The 16,625-nt window shown below is 44.0% G+C and overlaps 2 protein-coding genes across 5 annotated transcripts; one reads left to right on the forward strand and one right to left on the reverse strand.

The window, feature by feature from the left end:
- The first annotated feature begins 549 nt into the window (after window positions 1-549).
- Window positions 550-4,934, forward strand: LOC143143220 (26S proteasome non-ATPase regulatory subunit 5). Of its 2 annotated transcripts, XR_012991061.1 has the most exons (3): window positions 550-767; window positions 1,007-3,093; window positions 3,191-4,934. XR_012991061.1 is itself a non-coding variant. In XM_076304247.1 (2 exons), the coding sequence occupies exons 1-2, from the start codon at window positions 586-588 to the stop codon at window positions 2,337-2,339; spliced, it is 1,515 nt and encodes a 504-aa protein (XP_076160362.1). In that variant the 5' UTR covers window positions 550-585; the 3' UTR covers window positions 2,340-4,934. The 2 variants fall into 2 exon arrangements, 1 of the variants encoding a protein (XP_076160362.1); XM_076304247.1 differs by having other exon boundaries at window positions 1,007-4,934.
- On the reverse strand, window positions 2,511-14,640 carry LOC143143219 (nose resistant to fluoxetine protein 6). 3 transcript variants are annotated; one of them, XM_076304245.1, is made up of 10 exons: window positions 13,769-14,640; window positions 5,632-5,921; window positions 5,322-5,497; window positions 5,091-5,245; window positions 4,781-4,885; window positions 4,127-4,686; window positions 3,554-3,859; window positions 3,299-3,473; window positions 2,949-3,091; window positions 2,511-2,862 (listed from the first exon to the last, which is right to left on the reverse strand). In XM_076304245.1, exons 1-10 carry the CDS (start codon window positions 14,076-14,078, stop codon window positions 2,734-2,736), a joined length of 2,349 nt encoding a protein of 782 aa, XP_076160360.1. In that variant the 5' UTR covers window positions 14,079-14,640; the 3' UTR covers window positions 2,511-2,733. The 3 variants fall into 3 exon arrangements, with proteins under 3 accessions (XP_076160360.1, XP_076160359.1, XP_076160361.1); XM_076304244.1 differs by having other exon boundaries at window positions 4,781-4,918; XM_076304246.1 differs by lacking the exon at window positions 13,769-14,640 and adding an exon at window positions 6,579-6,894 and having other exon boundaries at window positions 4,781-4,918.
- Between the last annotated feature and the right edge of the window lie 1,985 nt (window positions 14,641-16,625).

The following is a 16,625-nucleotide window of genomic DNA, read 5'->3' on the forward strand; positions in this document are numbered from 1 at the left end:
CATTTGCAGTTTTCGCGATAACAAATGTTCTGACATTCATTGTCATAGTATTAACGGTCTTAATTTTATATCATGTAAAATTGAACTTTTAACATTTTGAAATGTTGCATTGCAATAACATAAGACTGCGCAGTCGTCATGCACTGTACTTACGTGTGCACCATGCTACGGAGTGAAGGAGAAGGATAGCCAGGACTAGTGACTTTCCCCTCACACGGTACGAATCCGTGATCAAGGTATGTACGAACGTATGCATATAGTGTATGAATCCGTTATCGACTTTTTATTCGTTGATGATATAATGTAGAAATGCTGAGTTGTTTGCAGTAATATTACGTTTCTATTATACTCATGAAATGTTTACATTTAAAGGTTTAATAGAAGACGTGCACTGAGATGCGAAATATCAATTTTTTGTTAAATTAACGATAAACAATTATTTCATCCATTAGTAAAGGTTATTTTTTTAGGTATGGAAAAGAGGTTGGTATTTATTATAAGTTGGTAGCTAGCTTTGTTGCTATTCTAAAGTTCTGATTCGACGGCTCGATATACATTTAAGAAAATAATGTCAGTACGTCGACCATGGCGGAGTGGTTGCAGTTAAAAATTGCTCGTTTTGGAGAACTAAGTTCCGTCGAAGAGAAACAAGATATTTTGACGGAAATTAAAATTAAGTTGAGGAGTCTAAATAACATTGAATCTGAGCAGGTCTCTCGTAGTCTGGATTTTGGTCAATTGTTTACTCAGTTAACCTCGAACGACAGGTATCATGACATCGCTAATTCTGTAGAAACATTGAAATATATTGATATAATTATCAAATACCAATAAATAAAAAACTTTTTAAAGTAATGCACTTGTAATTTTGAGTTTTTGAACAAATAACAAATGAAGAACTTCTTACTTTTGTTTACACTTTTTGTGCAATTAATTTATTATCGTGTTAATTAGATTGATAGTGGGAAAATATAAAATTAAACACATATGACTTTTTCTCTTACAGAGTATTTGTAGATCAAGTGTGTGATATTTTGAAGACATTATTTGCTCTGTTAAAGCCTGGAGAAGTATATGAAAGATATTCAACAGAATTGTCTCAATTGATAACTCATTCAGATGCCTTAGTCAGGTCTGTTGCACTGCATGAAATTCTAGGCATTGCATCTAATCCACAGAAGATATCTTCATTGCTCACAGATACGAGTTTACTCGTTGCTATCATTAATAGAATTGCAGACGATAATTTAATGGTAGCTAAATATGCTATGTCTACAATGAAAGAAGTTGGCAAAAATGTAAATGGATTACAGATTATATATACAGGGGAACTGCTAAGAAGTTTTGCTAGATTATTAGTAAAGAACGATATTGTTAGTTTTCGCATATACGAAGTTGTCGTGGATATAGCAAAATCTTCGAAAGAAGGTTTGGAGATATCTGCTCGATCAGGATTTTTAAACAGTTTACTCGATCTTCTTGAAAACAATGATATATTGCTTCAAGTGAATGCGTTGGAAATTTTAACACAATTAGCATTAACGGAAGAAGGATTAAGTTACCTGGAACAGCAGGAAGTGTTGACAAAACTAGTTCAGAAAATAGCTCAAGCGAATGAAAATCCATTATCAAATCTATTGATTCCTGGTTTAATGAAATTTTTTGGAAACGTTGCGCGTCATTGGCCCAACGAAATTTTCTCAAAATATCCAGTTGTAGTTTCTGCATTGTTCGAAGTAATAGAAGGCGAAGATCAGGCTATTCTTGCCGTTGCATTAGATACATTGGGATATGTTTCCATGAGTGCAGAAGGTAAATATGCTTTACAAGCTCTGGGAGAAGCAATGCCATGCGCACTAAAAAGAATTGCCGAAATTATACAGAAAATGCCTACAGCATTGAGAATTCGTGGACTTAATAGTTTAGCTCTGATACTCGATGTACAAATAGCGGAGCAGGATAATAGAATTTTGTCATTGACGAAATCGTGGTTCGATTCCCTTTGCGACGAACCTCTGGATATGATTGTAACATTATGTAGACAACCATTTGCAGATATAAGACAAGCGTGTTTAGAAGTATTGGCAGTTGTAGCATCTCAAGTGTGGGGCCAAGAATATATATCCACTTATCCGGGTCTTGTAGAGTTTTTATTGGATAGGAACATTGAAACCTTCAAGGAATGTAAGGAAGCTAAATACGAAGTCGTTAAACAGCTATCTCAAGCCGAACAAGATATATTCGACGCAAGTACGGTGCAAAAGCTTAAAGAATTTGTAGATCAAGGACCCTTCTATGTTGAAATTAATACAGAAATTGCAATAGAGGGTGGACTATGAAATATGTTATTTTTGTATATCTATTATATATCTACATTACGGATATTGAGTTATCAAGAAGTAGTTTTTCAAATAGATTCTTTAAGCAAATATATCTTTATTTAGTTTTTATGTGGTACACGCGAAAGTAAATAAGGATGTATTCTTTTGCAAAGTGAGAATATGCAAACATACAAAGACAAATAATTTATTTTATAAGTAACAATACATAGAAAAGTTAAGACTACATGTTTTGTAACAATGCAAAAATGCACGTGACTTTTACACCATGTTTGTAATGTGTGAACGTTCTCTCGTTGATTCATGATTTTTTTTTACACGAGTTACATACAATAAAAACGTATATAAATAATTTCACGAGACGTGTGTTGTGCTTAACAGCTATGTCACTACCTCATTGTATGCGTTTTCGTTTTTTTGGAGAGAGTATCTTTAACATGCTCACAATGGGAGCCTCGAAGGATAACGATATGACGAACGATAACAAGTAGGACAGAACCAGTTGTCCAAGAAATGTGATCATCTGAAAAGCGTATCTCGCTTTATTACGTTGTTTGACGAGCGCGAAAAGAAGAAACTAAGGTTTTTTTTATTTTTATATAGACATACCATAGTGTATTTCCCTAAGTGAAACGGCGAGTCCAAGTTTAAAGCTGTTAGTCGAATCACGAGCGGGTGTATCAAGTAGGCACAATATGTTATTCTGCTGACTGGATACAGGATTGGTGCTGACAGAATACTATTCACATACCCTGCAAGTATTAAATTTGTTACTCTGCACTGTCACGACTTACAACCCTAAATTGTCAAAATATTTAAACCAGAACTGTTAAATCTTTCTCTATTCGTAGATTTTATTCTACTGTAAAAGCCAAGGAAGAGTTTGTTGTAACTGGAAAATAGCGGTTAAATTAATAATAGTACGAGTACAATTACTATCTTTACGAATAAACGTTTACCTCCGTAACCTGTGCTACATGCAACCACGATCCATGATAAACCAAGCGCCCAGACACTGTGACTTAACGAGGAATAAGCGGCCGCCATTATAGGGCTGAGCTCTGCTTCGTACAAGCCGTACAACAAACTTAAAAGACACGCCGAAGAGAGAAGCCAGCCCACGCAGACCGTCGTCTAAAAATTATCAAATTAAAGAGCCATTGGGAGCTACGGTCGGTTTACTCGTCTAGGAAGGAAATTAATTTTCTATTTACCTTAGTCATTTTCACTTTACAATCAGTCTTGAAAAGAAAATATCCCATTGACATGCCTATGAGGTAAGGACCCAGCCTGGTCCACGGTTTATCATAGATTTTATCGAAAAGCGCCAATGGATCGTCGGAGCTCGGCATATGATTGTTCACCAAGGCAATGTAACCCGTCGTTATCCAGGAACTGAGTAACAATGTGCTCACTGCGAATGTCGCGATCTTGAAGTGATTCGTCGCTAAGATCAATATAACAGCGCCAACGATGTAAAATTGGGTATCGTCCGCGACGTACCAGCTCCAAATCATACACTAAAAGGTGTCAAACATAAGCTAGTTATTCCTTACCAAATATATTTTAGCGGCGAGGTATTTAATTCATCTCAAAGGAAGAAATTAAGGTGTAAGTATCGACGGTACTGTTTTACCGTATTCGTTTCGTGAACCAAAATCGGGCGGAAAGATTTAACGCGATTCAGGATAGGAGAATCTCGTATAGACTTGAAGTTACATTGGCGATAAAATGTACCTTTTTACCGATTTGATCACGAGTTTTCGTAAAACGACTGAAAGACTCACCATTTGGTCGACCGGGAACAAGGTATTGATATAAAGTAAATTCCTCCACCAATAATTGGGACAATTGTAATGATCGGCGGTAGGTGGTTCGAACACGGAGTTCGAGTGGAACCATTTCATCGCGATCTGAACCACACCCAGCACGAACATGTACGGAGCCGTGAGCCTAGAGAATCGGTAGAGAAGGAGCCCGATAAATTTCAGACTACCGGAGACGAAGCCTCGGGTACCCTGCGTAAGCGTCTTCAAGTCTCCTTTCGCATTCGTTCGAAAGTACAGAAAGCTCACGAGGAGCCCGCCCATGAAGAAGAACGTGTCGACGCTGAACGCTCCGTTCGAGATCGTTTGGAAGAGGAATTTTCTTTCCACGACCTTTCGATATTCCATGTTATCGGAATATTTAAACGCGGTGATACAGGTGTGGCCGAGAATCACCCAGGCCATCGATATCGCTCTCAGACCGTGGATGGTGCTGATCGTGTCGCCTCCGACCTTCCCGTCGCAGATGATCTTCACGTTTGTACGAACCGAAAACGACAGCAGCAATTCCTCGAACACGCCTACGAACAGATTCGTTATCGTCTTTTCTTTCCCCCAAATCGAGTTCACTCGTCGCACATTGTTTCTTCGTTTAAGAACGATTTATTTGCTTACCGAATTTGTGCACTTCGGGGCTAGCCGATCGTAAGCTACCTTCGTGATCATTGTTGTTATTAATGGCCAATGATTGAGCTTGCCCGTTGATGATCGCTTCAGCCGCTGGAACAGGAAGGTAGACCTTACCTTGAAAAGCTGCGAAATACAAACGATAAAATTGCGTCACTGTCTCTGCTACTGTCCTTGTCCTGTGATAGTCAGTAAGTTCTGGTCAACCCTTTCACGATCTCGGGAGGGTACCGAACGACGCTATGCGGTGCTCTCGTGTCAGCGTCGAAAGGTGAAACACAACGGTAACAAACCTTACCGCTTAGTGATTTTTGACTTCTACCGGCGAGCTGCTCGAGTTTCGCGTGTCTCTCCAGATCGTAAATCATGTTCCGTCGAGAGTGCTTTCTCGTTACGTAAACATCGTATCCGGTGCCGAGCGCCATCGTGACGAAAACCGCCGCGGTAGCGCCGCTGAAAGATCAAAAATTCCAATTGGTTTTCACGTTGAACGACACGACGACAAATCGAGCCGTATCTCGGAACGTACAATAAAATCCAGAACACCGGATCCTCGTACATGTTGTACATTTGGTGTTGGTCCCGGATCTTTTCGATCGACGAGTGCCGCGCCGCGAGTTCGCTCGCAGCGAGCTTCGCTATCGCGAGGACATCGAAGGTGGAACACGAGAACGGTAGACACACCCCGAGATAAATTGTTCTCGTCTGTAATCAATGTTACTCTATGAACCATCGTTGCTCGATACGGGCCGAACTAACATCTATTCAACCGGTGATCTCTAACGAACGCGACACGTGCCGGTAGCCTATGTAAACGCGGCGAAGTTATAGCGGTTTACCAAAGGCGACACGGAGACGTTTATCGAAATTGTCATCATGTAGAATCCCAATTTGTACGGTGGCTTCTCCGACCCGGTCTCGGTCCATAGATTGTTCCCGCTGAGGCCGGTGTTCCTTTTCCGCGGTTCCGCGTTGAATTCGTCCACTTCCTCGCTCGAGGCTTCCGTACGTGTTTTCTTCGTCCGTCTACCGTAGTCTTCGTTGATGTAGTTGCACTCGGTGGAAGATCCAACGTAGTAAGAGTTCCCCCAGAAGAAACTGTTCCCGTATCTACCCGAGGCATCGTCCGCTGTGAAACGTAAATGAAAAATTCAACGAAATCTCTTCGATTTTGCGAAACGACCGATCGTTGATTCATCGCGTTACGTTGAACCAGTTCGAACGGCTTTTAAACGCGTTGTTATGCTCGTCGTTAGTTATGGACCGTCGATCCGGTTTATCGGTCGAGTTACTTTCCTTTCGTTCAGTCGGCGACCGTTTCCGGAAATTTAGACGAAAGTAAACCGACGATTCGTGCGTCTCGAGTACCTCCTACGAGCGGCACAAGGATACACGGTAATTTCAGCCTAGTCACCGTACGATCTTCCATTTTTCTTTGCAATCGTTCGCAACGATTCGAAGCAACGTACCGGTCGTCGAGTGTCGCAAGCTGTAGAACCGCCTCTAGACTTTCGTAAGAGACGTTTATACGCGAACGATAATACATCATTTTCATTACCAACGGATTACAACACCCACCGAGAGAGCCCGGCTGGCCAACAGTTCTCCAATAAGACTTTCTATTCGAGAAGAAAGTAATATTATCTAATCATCGTCGTGGTAGCGTTCGTATTTCCACAGACCGCTTGTACGTGTTGCAGCCTAATCCGCGGACCCGCCGCGTTAACGATAAATTGCGGTTACGGGATAAATTGCAACGTCATCGTTTCGCGCGGAACAGTCTTACCGAAGTTTTCATCAAAGTATTTTGTAATCGGCTTCCCGTTCGTGATCGGTGCACCATCATCGCAGGCCAGTCTCATCTGGTGAAATTTCTCTCGTTCGTTTCGATCCTGCGATCGCGATCTTCGCGTCAAATTATCTCGCGCATCACCTCGCCCCGTGCAATCTACGAGTTCCGATTCGAAAGTAGTTCTCGACCTTGCGTTCGTTCCGCGAGCGGACTGGATAACACGGATTTTTCCGCAAACTCGTTGCCCTCGTTAACGCAACGATCTCCCGCGGCTAGCTCGTACAATCACCTTCGTAAATTTATTCTTACGTCTTCGTCAATTTATTCTTACGTCTTTGTAAATTTATTCCACGTTTTTCCCTATACTCGATCGACACTTCTCGAATCCGTTGCAACTGGATCTATCCGTAAACCGATGGATCTGTTTGGTCCACGAAGTTAATGATTACCCAGACCCGATTCGTTCGTCTCGACACGATCTTATCATAGATTCCGTTCGCGCGTGTTACCGAGACACCTAAGTACAAACGTTGTTACGTTCTTTGGCACGAGTCGACATTGGGGAGTCAGAGTCAAGTTCGATCTTCGCGCGTGACTCGTGTGACGTCGTGTTTTCCGTTCGTTCGTGAAAGAATGGCGCGAACACGATTCGATTCGTTCCGATTGCGTTTCGTTCGCGAACACGTTCGATACCGTTGCACTTCTGCGATTCGACGAACATCGATCTCGGTAAATTTCTCGGGTCTTTCTCGACCCATCGGGTCTCTGCACCGTTCCCGTTGCAACAGACGCGATCGAGTGCTCCTGTATTTATTCGATCGCCTCGTATGTAACGTTAAAAATCCGAGTTCCAGGAATTTAGAACGTTTTTGCCCCGAAAAGTTTGCATCGAATGTCTTGAGATTAAGTAGTAAATACGGTTTACGTTTTTGAACCGGAAGCGATTCCAATTGTCGGTAGTGGGTATGGAAGTGTGTATATCTCCACTCCTCTCGAGGAAAACGATGGAATCGGTGTCCGATACAATGACATTGAAACGCAGGCGCGCTCGCTCGCTCGAGGACTAAAAGAATTCATCTTTCCATAAAAGAAAGCGGGAAACGAATTCGATAGGTGCCGTGCAAGGAGCGCGACCGGTTTGCAAGGAGGTCTCCTGGCTGGAGCGTTGCATTCATGGTCGAGGTTTTCTAGGCAAAGTTCAAGGGCTGTTGCAACAAGAGTCGTTTAAAAAACCCGGTTTTGTAACGTTTGCCCGAGCACTTTGTGCCGTGGTGTTACGATACGAACTGCGTCCGCTCACGAATCGAAACTTTTCGATATCGGACGATACTTTACCGGTAAATAACCAAACAACTTTCTCCGGATAACTTCAAACCAGCGTGAAAAGTTAAATTTTATTCGTTCGAGATTTGTAACGAGATGGAAAATTTGAACCGTCTCTGCCGATCCGAGTAATCGAGTCTCGATGATTGTCAAGATACTCGTGACATTCGGATCGACATCGCGATCATTTCGAATACAAATTTTAAAATGTTGTCAATCACCTTCCACGTGGGTGTTGCAAACGAAAAAATCGATGGAAACAAAGACAGAAGAATAGTAGAGCAATTTTTGCTCCTCACACGTTTCTGTGCGACTGGTTACCATTAGCGGGGATACGGTCGATTGTTGACCGTGACAAAACGATCTATCGTTTACTTCCGATCGATCGAACGTGCTAAATGGCACGTTCCGGAGAGTCGCCGGGCGAAAGTAATTCGGAAAGAGAAAGGCTCTCTTTTACAGAGTCGTTCGTGTTGCAATATTAATGCCCGGGTGGACGTGTCTGACTTTTGAACGCGGAGCGAACGAACAAAAATTCCAGGTATGCGTCCTTCCCTTTGTAAATATAGGAACGAATTTATCGCCATCGATTGCGATCTTGGCTGGGAATACCTGTTTCGCGCGTGGCGATACAACGATCGATTCGTCGTCGGGAACGAGATAGAATCGACGAACGCGAATAACAAAAATCCGACGAAACGGACGGTCGATGCGACTCGCTCGATTCGTTTCGTAACGATGCGTTACGCGAGTAACGATAAAAGTTGAGAGAAGAGAATTATAACGGCACCGTAACTTTTCCAACGAACGAAAAGTGAAAACGCCCGCCAACGTCGATCACGATGATTGCGACAATCTATACGTTTCAAAGCCATCCCATAATCGGCGAGCGGTCAGCGAAAACGTTGCTCGGCTACATTCACACGCGTTTCTCAATTGATATCGCTCGATACGGCAACCGGAATTAATTAAAGCTTGTCTACGTCAATTCGTTCCGTGTTTGATTCCATACCGGGGCGTGTTTCGTTAGAAATCGAATCACCACGCGAATCGTCTTCGTGTCTCTCGATAATCGCACGATACCGAGATGACGCGTTCCAGCTGGGATTTACATTGTATCGGGAATAGAACTAGACGCTATTATTATTATTACGTCGCGTTCATTATGCAAATATGGAAAGTGTACGTAGACGATACAGACGATAAAATAATGTTGCGTAAAGGCGAGATACGGGCACGGGTTACGTTTAAATTTAATTGTAGAGATATCGCGATCAACCGCGATAGAAAAACAAACGCAACGAAAGCGGTCGATAGATCCAGGAAGAGATTATGCGAACGCTCCCCACCGAATACAGTGTACACACGGATAATGTAACGATAACGTTTCTTTCCACGAGGTCTCGTTCGCGAGCCTCGTTTGCGGTTCAACGGAACCGTGTCTCGATCCTCGAACATATGGAACGATCGAGGATGTACACGAGCTGTTACGTAAGCTGGATACATCGGTAGAGGTACTTTCTACTCTCTGTACGTTGTACACGCGTGTACACCGCGACAGAAATCATCGCGATGACGTGGCTTTGTTTGCACGGTGTGCTTGTACGAGCGATCTTCGTTTACGTAGGAAGTTCTCCGATGAAATAGATTCACGTTAGACAGAGCGCGCGTTCCACATGCCTGTGCAGGTTTACACCGAAGGAAAACCAGTTTAGAAGCGAAACACGTAGAAAGTACGTAAGGGAATATTTGCTTACATAACAATCACGTGGCTGAAACGTAAATCAGACAGGAGAAAAGATCCGATACGGTCACCTCCTTGATCGCGATCTAAACGTACCGATGTTATACAAGGTGTTTCGGAAACACGCGGCGAAACAGACTCGAACGATTCTAGATTCCACGGTCAAAAGTAAATCGATGAACGTGGAACAACGTTTTCTCGTACGAGCGTACCGTTTCCGGGATAAATCGATTTCGAAAACGCTCGACTCTTTTTACTCCGTGTATTTTCAAAATCGATCGTCTCGAGTACTTGTACGGAATGAAATCAATCGTTTTCGACGTGTCTCTCGAAATCATGCGATTCTTTCGTACCATCGTCGTAACGTGAACCGTATCCTTGCAAAATGGAACGTTTCGTCTTGCCAATTGTCGAAAGTTCAGCGCGCAAGAACGTTTCGTGGAGAAATGGCCGATCGTGATCGGCGTGCTCCGCGAACTAGGAAGCTGGCCCGCGTGGTCGATGGTTTTGCTCGTGCTACGCGTTATGTCACTTTGGAAAAGAAAGAGAGATAACGGATCGACTCGTTCAAGAAAAGCCGGGTTACGTGAAAGTTGCGCTCGCAAGTCCGGATTCCACGTAATCCTTTCTCCCTGGAACGTGGGTTCTTTTTCTTTTTCTTTCTTTCTTGTTTTTTCTTTCTTCCTTTTTTTATCCAGCGTGACGTAATTTCGATAATTGCCGCGGTTTCTCTGCTTCGGCCGTGTTCCATCGCACGCGTCTTCCTCAAACTTTCTAACGCTGCACGACTCGCTGAAGATTCCCGCGGAAATCGCGAACCCGCGGCTCGAATCCTCGATCGCCAATTATTAATTACGGAGATACCTCGTCGTTCGAGTGCCAGCTGGAAATTTGTTATTAACGATTAAGCCGTTAGCTTATCGGTAACATCCGTTCGGTTTACAAAGGGGCGTTGCCAACTCGTTTACAATAACCGAATCTGTTCACCGGACTCAAGAAAGTATCGTTATCGCGTGGAAAACGCTAATTTTATCAATTATTCCACGCGTCGAGCAACAAGTACGTTTACCGATCGTCGCGTTACGAGTTCGATTTATTGACGATTTAAATGAACTTTTCTTTCATTAATTCTCGCTCAAAAATTACTGTCCACGTTCACGGGATCCAGTACGAAACGTTCGGAAGGTTGAGAAGATTGGGAGAAAATCCGGAAGTTCAAGAGCACGGTTCCACGCTTCCCATAATTGGTGCACGCCGCGAAGCCCTGTTTAATATGTCACGGCGGTAATGTTGTTAATGTCGTTCCCTCGTGACGCAGCGTGCACCTTTCCCCGCGCGATTCTACAAATTTGAACTTCCTGCGACGATAATGGGCCACGCGGTTCAACGAGAGGAGAAAGTCGACGAATACGTTCCGTAGACTTTTCCTCTTGGAAATTGGGGAGAGTTCGTCCAGGCCGAGTTCTTGCTGGAAATTATAATCGTTTAGACGATAATGGGACCTTGGTAAAATCTTATTCCCTCGGTTTTTCGTTAAAATACGAAGAACTTTCTACGAGACGATCCTACTCGGTGCACCTTGACGAACGAAATACACCCTCTTCCGTTCTCCCTTGGAATTATCAGGTCGTTCGTAAAGTGATTTTCCAAAATGGAGAATATACAATTTAATGAAATGTTTGTACATTCTGAAAGAATCGTGTCTCGTTTTCACCAAAAAAAAAAACGAAATGACTTTACGAACGACCCAATATTTTACCAGTTCGTTAATTTCCTATCAGGAACGAGAACAGCGTGTAAAAACACCTCTAGAATGTTCCGAAATTGTTAAGATTTTTCGAGCTCGCTATCTCGATGCGATTCAATACCGTTCATCCTCTGTTCGTCAACCGGAGGACTTCTTCCTCGTAACGGGATATGTCGAAATTATCCAAGTGAAAACCAGTTTTTTTCCCTCTTTGGTCGGATCTTTATCGTCTTGACTGTTCGATTTTGGACACGTATCGTGTTTGAATATTCGGTGTGCGGATAGACAACCGATATCGCACGCTATATTTACCGCCGCGTGTTCGTACGTCGGAATAAATTAATTTAGCGGTGTTCGTTCGTCCTTAACCCCGTGTACTTGTCCCCGCGGTTTCCTCGAGTCGAACAGAGAGACGTAGGGACGTATCCCTGACCCATTTCACCCTTTCACCTACATCCAGCGTACCACGACGACGACTTTCGAAAAGGGATACACCGAGGTGTGGCACGTGACACAAAGAAACCGCTATTCTTAGATGTTGCGTTAGAGAACGACACGTTGACTGGTGTTCTTCGTCCGCGTGTCGCAATCGTTGCAACGATGTTTCATCGTTGAGATTAGTTCTGAAAAAAAAATTTCGAACCGAGTATCCTTCGATCGTCCTTCGATCGAGTCGTTCGATCGTCCTTCGACAACGAACTCGATTCCGGAAACCGTGCAGGACGGATCGGAGCCGTTTCGTCGAGCTACGAAACTCGTCGTCGAACACGATCGGGACAGATCGTTCGGCCTCGGTTCGGTCGTTGTCGCGTTCGCGAAAAACCGCGAACGACCGTGAAAACTTTCGAAAACGCGAAGAACACCGTGTGCCCCGTGAAAAGTGGCATTGACCGAGGGCGACGAAGCGTCGAAAGCGAGTTGGCGCGAGTCGGCGGAGTTGTGTCGCGAAAAGTGAAATTTCGTGTTGTCGAAAGTGGGCAAACCGAGACCAACCGTCCAGAGGTGGGCAGATGCTTTACCGAGGATGTTTCTGGCCAATACGCCGCGACACGCCTCCGACTCGCGAAAGCGTATTGTCCCGTTTCCACGAAAACTGATAAATATTATCCGCGAACCGCGAACGTTTTCCAACCATTGATTTTTACGAGGAACGGGTAAAAGTTCTCGTGTTCTTCGAACGCGTACGAGTTTATCAAGCGGAACGTAATTACGCGTGATCCAATAGTTGACATTCAACGCATCCCTCGTCGAGAAAGCGCGACCGTTGTTTTTCTTCGTTTGCCGCTCCGTTATTAATTTACACTCCGATCGTAAAGAACGGAGAGAATTTTCGTCCGGACGGACGATTACGTTTTTTTTCTTTTTTTTTTCGAAAGTTCCAAGTCGTTCCTATTATCGATAATTCCATGCTTAGTTGGTTCGACTCTTACGACATAGGACCCACAGGAAAAGGTGCGTTCGATTTTTCATTCCGATGGCCTGGAAATGTTCACGTTTAAGCCCGTACGAAATCACGAGCCGTGTTAAAGCCGTGCAAAGCCGACAATTATATCCGTTCTTGCGCGTAACGCCGGGTACTTTCTATTTATATTAGAAATTTTTGTCCATAAATCGCGCCTTCGCGGTTTTACGATGCCCGAAAAAAAATAATGGGTCGTATCTAGGTCCCCGAGCTAACGACGAGCAAATACGAAACACTTTCGTGACTTCGTTGGGTCGTGGAACGTTCAACCCTTCGATTGGAAAAGGTGTACAAGTATTCCAGGGTCGAGCGAAATGTAATCCGATCCACGATTACGATTACCGTCTAACGAAGCAAACGGTCCGTGATCACACGCTCTGAAAGCAACGTGTGGAGAGCGCGTGCACACGCACACCCATTTATAGTAATCTCTTTCTTAAATTTGTTTTCGTAATTTTGTCCAATCAAGTTCTCGAAAGAAAAACTCGTACGGGAATGTTGCTCGCGTCGTAAACGCCCGTTACGTCGGTAAGTGGGTGGAACGTTCCGTAAACCCAGCTTGGAACGGTGTACAGGGTGTGCCGAAAATATGATCGCATGCGTGCAAGAATAAATCAAAGGAAAAGAATACGGAGAAAGGAATTTTTTCGAAAAAATCCACCGCGAAGCTCTCTTCGAGTTCTTGTTTACCTCTCGGTACTCTAATCGCGTTTAACCAGCTTTTTGATTCAACGTTCGCGAAGGTACCGAGAAAAAGTTTCGTTCCCTTTCTCTCCACTTATTTTTACACGTAGAATCACCTCCTGCCACAAATTTCCGGTACACCCCGTAAGTTTGGTTCGATACACGCGAGACGAGGTGTACACCGTTCGTAAAACGCTCGGCCGACTACGTTCGCTACGACGTACCTTTCAGTGCCCATCTCTCGTTCCTCTTCAGTCCGTCGATGTACCTAGTGACGTCTTTGGCGCATTTTCCCTCCACGGGATACCTTTCCTCGGTCCAATTGCTTGCGAGGTGGCGCACGTTGAATATATCCAGCGCCTCCGACAGGGTGGTCCAGTTCCTGTCCAGAACTCTCTCCACGTCCGACGCGGTCCTCGTTCGTTGACTCGCGAGAAGATCCTGGGCAGGATTCTCCGATACGTTGGAAGCAGATCTCACCCCGCGGATCGCAAACAACGCGAACAGCACGCAGATCCACGACCGATGCATCATTCTAGTGTACGATTTGGCACCAAATACACCGTGTCGGCAAAATCGTGAGAGGGTCGATTCGTCAATCTCGGTTGATCATGATCGTGAACACCGGGAGAGTTGTCGCAAGCGTTATCGTAACGTCCCTTCGCAACGAGATTCTTAAATTATCACAGAAAAGAAAAAGAGAGTACAGTTCGAATTCACAATCGGCGCGAGTCAATCACCCCTTACGAGACTACGAGAATTCGTAGTATTGTCACTCGTCGGCGTTACGTCGTTGCTTCTTCTTCGTTTCAACGATGCGAAACGAAACCGTGTCGCAATCTCGTTCCGGTAATATTTTTTTTTCCTTTTTCTTTTTTTTTCTTTCGCTCTCGGAGTCACGTGAATCGTTGCGTTCGCATTTTTCGCGTTTTCCAGGGTGTTTCTTCACGGATCACTTCCGTTCTCGTCGTCATAATTCGCGACAGGGCTCGACAATCGGTCAGACCGGTCTTCCGCGGACCACCGAAACGTTAATGACTCGTCTCTTCCGTGTGCACGGATCCTGCTTGTTCGATGGCCAAGAATCACCTGGAACGACGAGGCTGGCAATGGTAGAAAAATGGCCTCGCCGGATGAATATCTTGGTAGTAATGAAAGTACGAGTGAAATGGTGGGGAGGAGCAAACCTCCCCGTATTGAAAAGTGAACGCCAGCGGCGGACACCTTAGCCAGACGCGCACAGAGCTCGTCGTTAGCATAATTTCGTGTCCGTCGATGAAACGAGATGGGCCAGGAGAGAGAAAAAAATAAAAAACGATTCTTCCGAAATACGTCGTTATTCCTTGGTTCGAGTATCGTTTAACGTCTCCGCGTTCCAAAACGTATCTATTCTCTTTTCCTCTCGAGGCATTCCGTTAGCGGCTCGTTAAAAACCGCCTCCAGACTCGGACGAAATTTCAAACGAATGATGTAATTTCGAATACATTTTAACATCAAGACTCGCAACTATATAATACCGTTTACTTTATTTCTGCGATATACAGTTACAAACAACTTACGAACGTATCTTATTTCTCTCTATATTACACGTTTTAACTTTATTGTATTCCCATCGTCGTCTTCCGATTCAAATGTTGGGAATACCATTGGATAGCGAACAAATCGAGTTGTTCGATGAATGTGTCCAGAACTCGAAGGGCCCAAGTTCTTGCTGCAACGAATAGTCGATAATTTCGATTTTCGTAACGTTAACTGGTTAAACATTCCCTTTCGGGCTCGTTAAAAAAAAAAAAGAAGAAGGAAGAAAGCCGGACTTTAGCTCGTTGAAATTAGAAAGCTTACAGGAATACTAATTTACAAAACAACGACCGAGAGTGCGTGATCAATGGCTGACCTTTGCACGGGTGTCTCCTCTTCCGGTAACATTTTTATTTCGCGCAAGACATTTCGGTGGCTTCGTACAAAAATGTGATGCACGCGCTCACGGGAAATGTATCGCTCTCTTCGACGAGAGTGTACAATTTTTCCAGGAATGAAACGCAACCGCCGCGTCGCAAATTTAAATAAAACATCGTCCACGAGAGCGTCGTGATGCGTTTCGTGTTAGGAAAATTAGTTACGAGCACGATCGTTACCGACACATTGAACTCGAAACGCGAGTCATCGAGTGACTTCGATAAACCGAGATCGTCGTCACAGTGCGTTGCTCGTTAAAATAAATCGATCGATTTGCAAGCGAATCGGTTAAGAACGACGAATCGCGAGACTTCCGACGTAGTTGTACGCGGTTTCGTCTACAATCAACGACAAAGACCATCCGGCAAGTTTCACCGCTAAATTTCATACTATTAGAGCTGTGTTTCTCTTTCTCCGACATAAAACTTTCGTCAAACGCTGTCGTTTGCTGCTCAGCCGTGCTTGAATTCGTTTTCTATTTTCCGTTTCATCCGTTACGAGGTTGCCTCGTGCAATTTTTTTCAACGATTCCGCGCTACTCGTCGAAAAATTAATCAGAGAATTTCACGAAGAGATTCATCATAGCTGTCGATGTCGAGTAGAAAGTCATTAACGCGAACTTTAACCGGAACATCGGTCCTTTGTATTTTTCGCACGTGCCATTAAGCCACGAGTCGCGTGAGAAGTGACCGGGGCGGTCTTTGCATTTTTCGAAGCCCAATTATACAAATTTTGCGCACGGCTGGGTGGTATTCCGTTAAAGAATTCAAGAGCGAGAATTTCGAAGAAGTTCCAGCCATCGTTTTTAAATCGCTGTGTAGCCATACCGATACACGATGAAACACGAACGTCTTCGACCACGGTTATTAACTGTTCACCGTTAAAATTTGTATTACGAGAAAGAATCTCGAATTCAAAGTAGGGTCGACGTACTTTTGGATTTCTACGACTTTAAATCAACGAAACGTTCTCGCCGCTCGCGAGTTTGCGCGCAAACTTCGTATACTTTGCATAATCTCTGAACGTAAACAGCAAGAAGGGAAACGAATCGATTCGTAAATTCATTCAATCGATGTTTCGCTCGTTGATAAAATTTCAAAGTATCCGAATATAAGTATTCGATCC

This window comes from Ptiloglossa arizonensis, chromosome 2, assembly GCF_051014685.1.
Source record: "Ptiloglossa arizonensis isolate GNS036 chromosome 2, iyPtiAriz1_principal, whole genome shotgun sequence".
In the NCBI taxonomy this organism is placed as follows: Eukaryota; Metazoa; Arthropoda; class Insecta; order Hymenoptera; family Colletidae; genus Ptiloglossa; species Ptiloglossa arizonensis.